The 14,320-nt window shown below is 41.5% G+C and overlaps 1 protein-coding gene across 5 annotated transcripts in view; it reads left to right on the forward strand.

Moving 5' to 3' along the window:
* The window catches only part of LOC119652274 (trissin receptor), a 463,147-nt gene that overhangs the window by 379,393 nt on the left and 69,434 nt on the right, over positions 1 to 14,320 (forward strand). For all 5 annotated transcript variants that reach the window (XM_038056265.1, XM_038056267.1, XM_038056263.1 and 2 more), the window contains exon 6: positions 6,792 to 6,992. In XM_038056265.1, the coding sequence (XP_037912193.1) occupies positions 6,792 to 6,992 (201 nt within the window). The remainder of the gene's footprint in view (positions 1 to 6,791; positions 6,993 to 14,320) is intronic.

The raw sequence follows: 14,320 nt of genomic DNA on the forward strand, positions 1-14,320 counted from the left end.
TTTACCCCTTCCTGATCTCCCATTTTGATTTTGTGTTGTGGGTATCTGAGCGTAGAATTTTTAGCTTACGCAAAATACCTAGGGAAGTAAATAAAATATTTTTAAGTCTGTTCATTTGTTTCACTTGTTTTGCAATTTTTATAGTTTCACGTGCGGTGACGTAAAGTACTCTAAAGAAAATAGAAATTTTATTCAACCGTTTACTACTTGAATCATTTTTTCTGGAAATATTCGGTTAAAACAACGTAAGAACCACTTTCCAAAAATCTCATGACTCCATCTACGAAGTATAAACATTTTCAAAGAGAAATTTTTATTTGAAGTCCCTCCACAGGTTGCCATTAAATTATATTTCGCTCAATAGGTTTCAACATTTTATGAGTTGCAATGCTATTTTCAAAGTTTCTGAAATAAACGATACAATTTGGCTTTGATTTGGATATTTCCATTATGAAGACGATAGACAGACTTCTTCTTCGAGGTGGTACTTTCTAAAGCATGAATGTCGGCAATTGGAAATAACGAGCTTAAGTTCTTTGCTATTTTTCCGTCTGCAGAACTCTAAAATAAGACATCCATTGAAATCGAGAATTTGTTTATATAGATGAAAAAGTTGGTGCTTATCAGACATGAAGGACAGGTCGACTTAATCGTTTCTATTTTTATAGTAGACACCTCCAATTGTCTACTACGATAATGGGCCATTTTTGTGAGCCATGGAGATCTAACAGACTCGAACACGTGAAACTCAGCATGCTATTGCGAAGCAAATTGTCCACCATTTGGTTAAGGACGAATTTCTTCAGCACAAATCTCTGCTACTAATGCCCCCTTAGATAATTTTAGGTCTGGCCTCTAATAAATAATTGTACCACTCGTCCACAAAAGGTAAATCTTTAATTTAACTGGGAATTTTGGATACATATACATATGTACAAGCAGGGTACGATGGATAAATAATCTATGGAACTTCTTGAAATATTGGAACCTACTAGGTCCTCGTGAAATAAAGCTAGAGCCAATAAATCTGAAAGGCGTTCTGGGTGCAGGTTTTAACCAAGAATCGTATCTTCGTGTACGTTTACACAGATTGTTATTACTTTTTTAGTAAAAATACAAATTAAATTTAATGTGAAATTATACAATATTATATGCAGTCAACCAATTAAAAAAAATTATCTCGAAAGAAAAACAACATTTTTTATGTGTGTGTTAGTGTTATTTTTCACAGAAAAATAGTGATAAATCCAAAAAATAGTGTTTTGCACACTTAAAAACTTGTAAACTTCAAATTTAATAAAAAGAAAATAAAATTATGTCAACACTTGGGGTAAATTAGTATTTGGTGTGGTGACCATTAGCTTTTTAAACTACGAGAAGTCTTCTTTTCATCGACCGTACAAGTTCTTCGGTGACTTCTGCAGGAATAGAGCTCCAAACATCCTTTATGTGATACTCTAAATCCTTTTTGTTCCTTATCTCCCTTTTTCGTAGCTCCATTTCCGATTTAAATCCTGATTCTGAGCTGGATGAGGAAGGGCCTTTTTGAGATGGTAATGCAGTCGTTCCTTAGTGGTCATGGCTGTGTGTTTTGGGTCGTTGCCATGAACTGACATAATATCTGATGGCGACCCCAACATCGCTATCGTAGCTGGTATGTGCTGCCTTATTATATTAAGGTAGATCACTTTAGTGAGGTTTTCCTGGATTATGTATAGGACCAAAGCTTGGCCGGACCTAGACAATTTTGATTGAGGAGTCCTAAGTCCGCATCCATTTAATGTTGGACTAAATGGAAAGCAACTTGCTCCCACTCTTTATTTCCCACGGATTCCTCTTTTTGAGGGAGCAAGTTGCTCTCCATTTGGTGCGGTCCGACATAAAAAAAAATTGTCTGGCTCCGGCCCAGCTTTGGTCCAAATTATAAGCGGATTTACGCAGAATATATTTGGAACCCTTGTTGTGTTTTACGAATTATAAAAGGGATCGTAGAACAACTGCGAGCCGCTTCGGTCAGCCTGATCCCAGGGCAGAGGTGAGGCAGCGTCGGATGAGGTGCCCGGATACGAAACCGTAGCCGTGTTCCTCCCTCTTTTCATAGCGGTACTCTTTTTGAACCCCAATCACGTTACGTGTTGTTTATATGAAATGATAACTCGAAGTGCCCAAGTTTTTGTTTGCCCATGATAAATCCTAACTTTTTTTGTTTTTTAGCGATTTTTCTGTGTAACATAAAATAATAAAAATAAAAATAACGATAGAAGAAACACATGAAATGTTATTGTTTTCCTTTTCATAACTCATTCAAAAATATGAACTGGTTTTCGAGATATTTCACTTCAAAGTATATTGTCGTAACTGTCCAACTTTTTAATTGGTTGACTGTATATATTTATAACATCAGTGAGAAGTAAATGTTGTCCATCGATTTCGGTCTACGAATTCTTTTTATTTTCGTTAACAAGTGGCGAAGTCGCAAGCGCGGCGGAAAGATTGTTTCAATTGAGGTTCCATGTACCGCAGGTTGCTATCGCCGTCGAGATGGTTCTCGAAGCGCAATTAGTATTTAGGCTCACCGAAAGACTGCTCGGTCTCCGAATGCATCGTACGCCTCACGTTGACCCCACTCAGGGGCTCCTGCGGAGTTTTTCCAATTTTTGCTTCACTTGAACGCCTCTCCCAGCTGATGATATCCAAAAGCGGTCGTATATTTCGAACAAGCGACTGCGGGATTCAGTTTGAATAAAAATTACTCCAAGTTTGAGTATCAAATAATTTTAAGACAAAAAGGCACGCCCACCATGGTTAGCTTATTTATAATTAAGAACTAGTAGCGGAAAACTGATTTTCACACGTCGGTTCACAGACGTCGATAATGAAAAACACTGTATTGACGACCGCCGAGAAAAGAATTTTTTTCGCTGAGCTTCTTATTCAGTCAGAATGCATGACGATCTAAGGATATGGATATTTGTCCCATTTGTACCTAATTCGTAATGTTTATGTATTAAGTTTGTCCGACCATTCACTTTACTATTTAGTATTCGTCCTTCAATTCAACCTGGAACTATGATACTGCATGCGGGGGGATTCACACCTACTATACCTTCGTATCAATAGGAGCAATTGTTTCTGAGACAGAAGGTGTGACAAACAGATAGACAGACAGACAGGCAGAAGGAGGAACAGGCAGACAATAAACTGATTTTAATAAGGTTTTGTCTGCATTTGAAACAACGAAGCAGCAGTTGGTATACGTTACACTTTTGGCACTCCCTTAACAAGATGCACCCTTAGCCGTGCTCGTCGATGCTTCAGACATCAGCCAGTTTACATCGGACATTTAATATGCGTCTGTTAAAGACAAACTGGTCACCGATGGTTTGTCTCAGACCTCTGAGATCAACATCCAAGCCGCAGCCGATTTTTCGGAAATCTCTGTAGCCGAGAAGGATGACCCATTTCTTCAGGGCCTGCAGTCGAACTCAAAATACAAGTTTAAGGAGTTCCTCATCTTTGGCTCATCTTCCTTTCTCTGCTGCGAGGTCTTCCAAAAGGCATCTAGGGCTTATATTATGACCGTTGCACGCCCAGGCATTCGGATAACGAACCGATTAATCTCCAGCAAATATTTCTGGTGATCCGTAAACAAGGATGTGAATTCTGATTAGGCCCTCTGTTGAGAGCAGATTCCGCACCTGGGTGTTCCCGCCATGATCATCACAAACCAGGGAATCTAATTTGAATCCAGTCTTTTCTTAGAGCTCGGAAAGTTCCTTGGATTTATAATGCCAGCGGACAACCACATACTATCCGCAGTCCAATGGGTTAGCATCAGACTCCGAAGGTAGCCATTATGGCGCGCGACGAGCCGTCCTGTTCACAGGCCTTGCCTTTCGTTCTGCTTGACTTCCATGCAGCCGTCTACGTAAAGTTTACTGGCAGCCCTACTGATCTAGTATGCGGGGAGAACCTACAATTATCTGGTGACCTGGTCCTCGACAAGAGAGACGGGCTTGGGTATTGGATTGTGGCGTGGCTGATTCAGGAGGTATTGGAATTGGCATTAAGTCTGGTAGGCATTGTGCCGTGATTTGGATCAACACACGGAAGTAGAGTTGTAACTCAAACTAGTTATTACGAATAATATTTTCAGTTTGTTGATGTCGGATTAACCCAAATGTTCATGGTCTCTACAAAATTTTGCAAATAACCAAACTTATGAAAAAAGTTAATTGCAGCTCATTAGAAATTTTTAAGAAAGGTGTACGGGTTGTCGCCGGATGTTCGTAACTGAACCATTAAGATTTTCAGTAACAGCTGAGGTTATCATTAATTCATTCCAGGGTTTTTCCAGAAGGAGTTGGTTATTCTGGCAAAGTTTTTGAAATTAAAGTTGTATGTAATAGTAGAGCGATATTAAGCCGATGATGCGATCTATATTCTGGGTCCAAATAAAACTGTAGGTATACTTGTGGTTTGGATCTTCACGTATCATCGAGCACCATTTTACGATATTTGAATCCTGGTATCTATTTCTAAGTGAATTTCCTACTATGACTATAGCGCAGTTATCTCGTTTAACGGAGAAGGTGTCATGTCAATACGTTTATAGATTACAGAGAAGTAGATCGGGTCCTTGGCACTACCGCACATGTCATCAACGAAATTCACTCGTCTGAATCATGGGAACTCATTAATCCGAATTCCACGAGCAAAAGAGGATTGCGGTTAAGAAAGCCAGCTGAATTACTACGAGCATTAACAGCTGTCAATAAAAAGCCCAACAAGCCCAGGCAAGGGATGAGTGTTTGAGGCAACGTACTTTGTACTCTCCTAAGTAAAACAAAAATAAAATACTGAGATTAGGGAAAGAGATAAGTAAAGGAAAGATGTTACCGCAAAGTATTCCAGATGAGTTCAATGCAATGTTAAGTGGGCGATACTTTCCAAGATGTTTTTCCATTCGCACATCGTGTATTGTATCAGTAGTTCCGCAGTTTCTGACAAACGCGGCTCGCTAGACAGTTATTTGAATGATGTCGCGAATATGAGAATACAAGGGTGCGGTCTTGACAGCATGAAACAGAATTCGGATCGCACGGTAATTTGAACATTCTGCTGAACTACCTATAATTTTCCATATTAGAACGGTGGAACTTTCTTACCGATCAGACGGTATCCTACCTATCATTCTTGTCATTAACGCAACAGAAGTGCTCAATATGCTATGTGCGTTGATGTCGTAGATTTGAGCAATATTTAGTGTGCAGGCACGAATTTGTTTTGCTCGGACTAATTTACTTATGTCTTGACGCCATCCATGCGTCAAGAACCCTTACATATTTCTTGACAGGACCGGGGCCCGCCCTCCGCTTAGTCGATGTGGCGCGCTCTACCATTATTCCGAGGCTTTGTATTCAACATGATAATTTTTAAAATTTTGTGTAAAACAAAACCTTGTTAAAATCGATTGACTACCTCACCTCCTCTGTTTCGGTATGCGACACTCATTTTTCTCAGAAACGGTGACAACGATTAACATCTTATTTCGTGGGGCGGTGGGATCTGTGATTGCCCGCACATACAGTAACTTACACCATTTTGCGTGGAATTTCAGGGGGGTTTACATACACACAAAGATGCGGTGCTAACTTTTTTTTTCAGCCAATATAATGTAGGGCATCAAATGAAACATATTGATTAGTACTTTTAGTTTTGGCATTTAATATAGAAGAAGGGAGGGCAGAGACTGAAAAGTGGTCATTTCTATAACAGACCAACTGTAAAATTTGAAAAATCTCTCAGTACCGATATCTGTTCAAACAAAGCTAACAATAGTATGTTATTATAAATTTTAGTAATTGACTGCAAAATCCCCTCAAGTTCACCTTAGAATCACGAAGCTTGCAAGAATATAGACTATGATATAAACCATTATCCAGCAACAAGTTTGGTAGAAATCGCACTATTACTTACAAAGTTATAACACGTCAGAGACGAAAACTTTGAATGTCAGGAGCACGCATAAGTGAATATTTTCCCATAATATATGGATATAGGTATTAATGAGATAAATGTCCACTCAAATCCTTTTATATATTAAATATACATGTCGATCAAGCCTATAATCGGTACGAATTTTAATATGTTCCCAACTGTCAGGTGCTTCAGCTTGGCATCTGGTATTATTGATCCATGGGGCCTTAACCCAACCCTGTCCCAGGGCGTGTATCGAGGAATTGTCACTCTCCTCACAGAATCTGTTGACAGTGTCCGCATTCCAGGTTTCCCAGGTGATATTTTGGCCTGCAATGACCAGTGAGTCTTTCTACTATGATCCCTATGATGCAAACGCTGTTCTTGGTGAATATTAAGAATCCCTCCAGTACATTTCACCAGTGGAGTCCCGCTTTCATGTGCCCTGACGAGGGTCCTTCAACTACTCAAAACCCAGTTGAATCTTTGATTAGCACAACCATAAAGTTGAGGACGACCATGTTAGAATCGAAAGTCAGCGGAAGGAAAAAGTTACATGTTGTTCAAATTGATTGAATTGTGGTAGGCAAATCCTTGAAATTGTAGCTTTTTCTAACATAAAATCATTTTTTGTTATGTTTAAAAACATTGCGGCAAAATAAATACACTAAGTACCCAATATTTATAAAAATAAAGGATAAATTCAATTTTATCCACTTTAAAATTTAATACGCCTTATGGAATTTTATAATATGATATGTGTTTACGCTTGTTCCAGTTTATTCATTGATTTTATTAAATTTGAATTGCAGATGGTAATTGTGGGAGTCTGGATAACGTCCGCCGTATATTCCACGCCAAAATTTATTTTTAGTAAAACGATAACAAATGTGCATACAAGTAATGGAAAGGAGGAAAATATTTGTATAATGGATCGAATGATGTTCAATTCAAAGCTATTGGATTTGATAAATTTTGGATTGTTGTACGTAACGCCATTGCTGGTTATGTCAGTGAGTATATATTCAAATTCTATTTCTACTTTAATAATTGGAATTAGATAAGTTAGTTGTCAACGAAACATGGGAGAGTGAAAAAAAAATATTAAACTTCGGAAACTTAACGAGTGTGGGTTACTTTAAAGGGTTCTTGATTGTTATCTATTCACCCTATTTTAAAATGTATCTGACGGTTTATTTCTGAGATCAAAGCAACAGATTGTAATTTTATTTACTTGCCACTCGTTTGCAAATGTCAAGCTCTTCAATGCATTTATTGGTCCAGTAACAGAGTCGCCCAGAATGATTGGATAGTTAATATTTTGTGAAAAATATCGCGTTACGTAGTTGCACTTTCAGTATTCACAGGGAATTATTAAGCAAATCAACCTTCAGTCGAAGCCAGCTAAGTTGGATTACGAGCGGCTATAACACTCCTTTTGCTAGTTGTGCGTATAACTCAATTCGTCTGCACTCGCATCAAAAGCAAATAACCATAAAAATTTCTTGGGTGCGCAACTAAGTTTGTCAATAGATGACTGCAGCGGTAAGTGCTAGTCGATTTTGACATATCTAAAACGTCATATACCAAGCTGAGATATGGCAAGCAAACCACTTTGACACGTTAGTGATTTTATTGTGGCGTCATATACTTTTATTTGCACCGTACGTGCTGCCAGCGAGGTCACCCTTTGTGTTTCAATCTTGTGTTTTAGTCATCACTACGATTGCCGAGGGAAATCTATGGTAGTGCATAATAGCGATCCTAGATGCAATGCCGAAATACTTGTAGGTTCCTAAAGCTTGTTTTTCCTTGCAAGATTCATGATTCTTTTGTTTTTTCATTAAATTATCATTTGACGAATTTGGCTCATTCTTTTGGGTGCTTTCTGAGCACATAAGGGAATTCGTTCCTCAGTGAGAGGTATGCCTCCTATTTTTTGTTTGTCTCCCAGTGCAAACATTTCAGATCCTGCACATACGATGGCGAAAATTTTGATTTGGTAACAGGCACACTAGTAGCAAGAAAAGAGAAAAGACCGCTTCGAAATGCCCATGAGTCTCCGGCTCTTTGTCTTCAAAACAAAATGTCCAAAACGTGTTCAAATGAAAGACCACCCTTCATGTCAGCAAGGTGAGCTTCTCAATGTCAAAAGAACCAATCTGGCTGAAAATATGTCGGAAGGAGCCAATGCTTCCTTTCCTGTGGGAAACACGACTAAAACAACTTCCACCTGCATTAGCGGAGACACGCGCCGGAAATGAATTTGAATGACGAAAATATCAAATACGGACAGTATTCGGTTTTAGTTGACTGAATCCAGACCAATCCGGTCAAAAGGGAGCGCATGGATCCGTTAAACTGCACAAAAAAATGTATCGTATATGGAAGGCTAGAACATAATGCAAGGAATAGGGACTGCCCTAAATGAACGGAGTATAAAAAATCTATTAAGATTGCCGCTGTAAAGAATATCAAATCAGGCGAATAACTACAAATACAAACAAGGGTCCAGTGTTTGAACATCCTGCGTACTTTATAGTATCTGAGTATCAAAAACTATAGCATAAAATGATGCTGGTATTTAACAAACTGTATGAAAGTCACGAATACCTAGGAATCTCAGACGAGATACAGTACATCAGAGTTATGACAGAAATGTTGAACAACTCTAGAGACATGCTAACATCAAACTTAGAGAATTGATTCAGCTCCAAAATGGTCTGAGGAGCTTCACGGTTCAAATGCAGGAGCAGCTCAAGTTGACGACATACAAAGTAAAGAAAACCAACAGGCCCATAAGGAATAAGGAGGGAATAAGGACATTCGATCCCATCTAAGGGGTAGGGTAGGTGGTCAAAGGGTAGTATAGGTCCCGGGGCGAAACGTGGATTGGTACCCACGACGGAGCATAAAACCTGGGAAATGCCTGCTGAACCAACACCAACAGCTCTACTACCAAACCCTATCTCCACCTCCACGTGGTGACCGCTGGGAGCTCTTTCTTGACGAAAAGCTGCAGACGGAGAAGGATGAAGGCGAGTCTCCCGCGCCTAAAAACGGGACAAATTGTACCAACTGGTCCTCCAGGTTGGGGGTTGGGTAGGGCTGACAACCCTACACGGAAAACAACCTGTTACGAAGCCACAACAGGAGCCTCGGATAGGACGGATGTTAAAACGACGGACCCGGCAACGACAAAGGAACAACGATTTGCGCATTTTCTCATGGAACGTGCGCTCCCTGTACAGAGATGAAGCTGATAAGCAGCTAGCCGATACCCTGTCCCAATATAGGGCTGATGTAACAGCGTTGCAAGAGATGCGATGGACAGGGACCGGTTTCCTGGAGAAGAGCCACTACACCATATATTATAGCGGCCATCCAGTAAACCATGTGCTCGGAGTAGGTTTCTTAGTCAGCCAAAAAATGAAACCTGCTGTTATCGGCTTTGAAAGTATAAGCGAACGGCTATGCACTCTGCGCTTGCGAGGCAAGTTTAGAAATATAAGCCTCATAAACGTTCACGCCCCTACAGAGGAGACAGCAGAGTCGGAGAAGGATACCTTCTATGAGGCAGTAGAAAGAGCCCTCGAAGCCTGTCCCAGATATGATGTCAAAATCATACTTGGGGATTTTAACAGCCAAGTAGGGAAGGAGCCCGTATTCAGGCGATACGTTGGCTCCCATAGCTTACACGAAAAAACAAATGATAACGGACTGCGGACTATTCAATTAGCAGGGTCACAAGAAACGGTTGTTGGTAGTACCTGGTTTGCGCGGAAAGCGGTCCACAAACATACGTGGGCCTCTCCAGACGGGACCACTTCAACCAAACTTGATTGAGCGCCACCACGTCTCAGCCTTGATGAATGTCAGAACATATAGGGGGCCAATATACACTCGGATCACTATCTCGTTGGCATGGTGCTCCGAGCTCGAATAACAATACCACCTAGAATCCCCTCTGACAATCAGGTGAGAGTGAACAATGAAGCCATCCACAACACAACCCTCCGCGACACCTATAAGAGGGAAATGGATGCCGCAATAACCGCAGTCAATAGAGGACCTGGAGATGAAGCATCAACTAATGATCTTCACAACCACCTGAAGAACGTTATCATGGATACGGCCACAAATATACTTGGCCCCAGCCGCAAAAGGAGTCGGAACGGCTGGTTTGACGATGAATGTAAGCTAGCAACGGAACGGAAGAATGCCGCATACCGAGTAATGTTGCATTCTCAAAGAACGCGGGCACGTGCAGAGACTTATCACGAACTCCGTCGAGCGGAGAAGCGACTTCACAGACGGAAAAAGGAAGCCTGGGAGAACCAACAAGTCTGTGAACTAGAAAAGTACAGGGAGCAACCGCACCAGGCGCGGAAGTTTTACCAACAAGTCAGCAGGATGAAGCCTTATACACCTCGATGCTCATCCTGCCGAGACAAAGAGGGAAATCTGATTTCCGACAGAATGGGCATATTAGAGCGATGGGTTGAGTACTTTGATGAGCTACTGAACAACCAGAACATCGGCGAGTTGGAGGTCCCGCCAACTGAAGACGACGGACAAATACTGCCACCACCAAGTTTAGGAGAAACAGTCCGTGCAATTCATCGGCTAAAAAATCATAAGTCGCCAGGAGCCGATGGAATTACAGCCGAATTGGTTAAATATGGAGGCCACCAGTTACACCAAGTGGTTCATCAACTTGTGCTCAAGGTATGGGACAGCGAATCAATGCCTGACGATTGGCAGCGAGGCATAATCTGTCTCATACATAAAAAGGGAGATATCACACAGTGCAGCAATTATAGAGGTATCACGTTGCTGAGTACCATCTATAAGATATTCTCCACTATCTTGCTAGGCCGGATAGCCCCATACGCCCAGAACATCATTGGCCCATACCAAAGAGGCTTCACTCCAGGCAAATCAGCAACAGATCAAATTTTCTCTCTGCGGCAGGCGATGGAAAAACTGTTGGAATATGGACAACAGTTGCACCATCTATTCATCGACTTTAAAGTCGCCTATGATAGCATAGCCAGAGCGAAACTGTACACGGCCATGAGAGAATTCGGTATCCCGACGAAATTAATAAGACTGACTAGGCTGACCCTGACCAATGTGCGAGGCCAGATAAAAGCAGCAGGATCACTCTCAAGACCATTCGACATCAACAACGGTCTACGACAAGGGGATGCGCTATCGTGCGTCCTCTTTAACTTGGCCCTCGAGGAGGTGATCCGTGATGCTGAGGTGAATGCAAGAGGTACGATCCTCTTCAAGTCCACCCAACTACTGGCCTATGCTGACGATATCGACATCATGGGAAGAACCACCCGAGACGTTCAAACTGCCTTCATCCAGATCGAGCAGGCGGCGCGAGATCTTGGGCTGCACATCAATGAAGGCAAGACAAAATACATGGTGGCAACGTCAGCACCGAAGACGAATCAACCAACAACATCAAACGGCACTGGTCAAACACAAGCACGAACAAGAATAAGGATAGGAGAATACAACTTTGAGACCGTTGACAATTTCTCCTATCTAGGGTCGAAAATCACAACCGATAACAACTACGATGATGAAATCCGCGCACGGTTGTTGTCAGCCAACAGAGCCTACTTCAGCTTACAAAGACTGTTCCGCTCGAAACGTCTCACCATAGGGTCAAAGCTCTTACTGTACAAGACTATGATCTTGCCAGTCCTCATGTATTCCTCGGAAACTTGGGTTCTCAGCAAGAAAAATTGCGAACTCTTGGCCGCGTTCGAGAGAAGAATCCTCCGAAGAATTTTTGGCCCCCTACATGAGGATGGACGATTCCGTAGCCTACACAATGACGAAATCTATGAGCGATACCATGACCGTCCGGTTGTGGATAAAATCCGGCTCAATAGGTTACGGTGGGCGGGTCACTTAATCCGTATGGATGAAGATGATCCCACCCGGAAAGTCTATAAGGGCAATATCTATGGTAGGAAAAGGAGACGAGGCAGACCCTGCCTTAGATGGAGCGATGGCGTGGGCCAGGACGCCAGACAGCTTTTAGGGATATCGAATTGGTGGACCTCGGCGCAAAACCGGGATGTCTGGAGTTCCTTATTAAGGCAGGCCTAGACCGGATACCGGTTGTTGCGCCGTTGATGATGATGATGATCCCATCTAAGGGAAAAAATAAAGGCGGTGAAAGCTTTCAGAAAAACTGCAAACTAAAAAAATTCCCTCAGGATTAAATAGGCAACTAAACGATGGAAGGCAGCAATCGGGAAGACAAAAAGAAGCTTCTGGATTCAAGGGGTTCAAAAACTTTCAGGAAGAGTCCAGACAACTTACATCATGAGATAAAGGCAAAAAACAAAAATTTCTCACAGAAATAGAAAGTAACTATGGCAACAGAGCTGCACCCCTAGATACAACACCTTATGTCACCTATTGCCATGCGGACTTCAACATGGATGTTCTCAGCATAGTTCTTGCTGAGCACAGTCCGCTCCAGGGAATGATAAGATATTTTACTCTTATGTTAACTAACATGCTTAAACGACCTGTTGCTGAAAATATGTGTTGCCAAGAGTATGGGCAGAGTCGCAAAATGGGTGTCTGTTGCCACCGACAAAGTATACGAAAGCATGGACCTACTCTTTCTTGCCGAAAATATGAGAGAGAAAAACGTGCCATCTGGCATATACTCTTCGACCACGCGTTTTCTGGAATACAAGGAGCTAAAGCTGGATGAGTGGTCGTGCTCGGTAAATAGTGGCCTATCCCAAGGAAATATTTTAAGCCCGGTACTTTTCAATCTGTACACAACCTCACTTCACTCTAAACTCAATGATTCAAATGACATCTGCCAGTACGCAAATGACTTTATCATCCTTGCTATGGGTACAGGACCATCAGGATGGTCAGCTGCTACAAACACTGCATTTTTTGCAAACAAATGTAACACCCCGAAACTCCCAGTAAACAGAGATAAGTCTAGCATCCTTGCTTTTAAGAGAAACAATGACAAACCATGTGAAATGTTGGTACATCAGTCCCTTCTAAAACAGGTACCGGAGATAACATTTCTGGGCGGGACAATAATAAAATCCAGGAATAGGAATCACATCAACAATCATAAAGGCAAAACAGGCCTTGAGGGTAGTAAACTTTGGCACAGGTTTCTCATGGGGATTAAAACCTGAGAGACCCGTAAAACTGTTTAGGACGATTGTGAGACCAGTGCTACGCTCCTGATGTCCAAATACCTGGACAACAGAATAGCCATGATTGTGGCGTCTCAGTTGAAAAGATGCTATCTCGTCCTTTCATTTTCTGGCTCCTCTACTAATTTCTTCGAAGTTTCTTGTAATTTACTCTGCCGCTACTTTTCCTCAGTCCATTTTCCCTCCCCTCCCTCCTCTTCTCTCCTGCTAATGCATGCAGCCTAGCTCATATTTCCTACCATTCCCCTCCCTACTCCTTTCCTTGCAAAATACCGCATTGACATGTTTGACGCCAATGTCGGCCCTGGATACAAAAGTCTTCCAAGCCTCTTTTTGCTTAAAATTGGTGGATTTGTACTTGCGCCACCTCTTCTGTTTTTTGAGTAGTTTTTTCACTCTAGTTGACGATGGTCGGATAGAAATTTTAGCTTTCTGTTACATCCAGGTCATAAAATTTAACATTTTAATTTTGCTATCTGTCATTTTCCCCTCATTTTTCTGCTCACACAGGTGCGGGCCTGTGCAATCTATAGCATGTTGGCACACCGTCGGCAGCGACTTTAAGGCAAAAAATACGATTGATGTCATAAATCAGAAAGGTTTAGTTGAACCTTCATTAAAGGCAAATCGGACACTGCAAGCAATACTTTTTTGTCGTCGACTCACGGCGTAGTTTTGATTTTGCGCTACATCTTCTATTTCTTTCCTTTTCTTTTGCTGGTTTCCCGTTCACAACCGGGGTTGGCTAATCATAAGGCCATTAAGAGATATCTTTTTCGATAAAAATGTTATTACATAGCGTAGAAGAAATATAGACAATAGAAATATAAACAAAAATGGCTAATTTCCATGCAGGATGGCCTTTAACTCTCTCATCGCATTCTATTTGAGGCGGCTCGTCTTGGAAGAGCGACTCGGAAGATTGTTGACTTTTTACCATGTTAAACTCGTAGATCCGCGTCCCATCACCAATCATTATTCGCTTCGTAAATCATGTCCTTCGCCAACCGTCTTTCGATGTTCGCTTGCACGAAATTCAGATCTTAGGCTGACATCACGATTTTCGAGCACCATTTCTTTCACTTTTTTTTAGATTTTCGTCAGTGTTTCGCATG

This window comes from Hermetia illucens, chromosome 3, assembly GCF_905115235.1.
Source record: "Hermetia illucens chromosome 3, iHerIll2.2.curated.20191125, whole genome shotgun sequence".
NCBI lineage: Eukaryota > Metazoa > Arthropoda > Insecta > Diptera > Stratiomyidae > Hermetia > Hermetia illucens.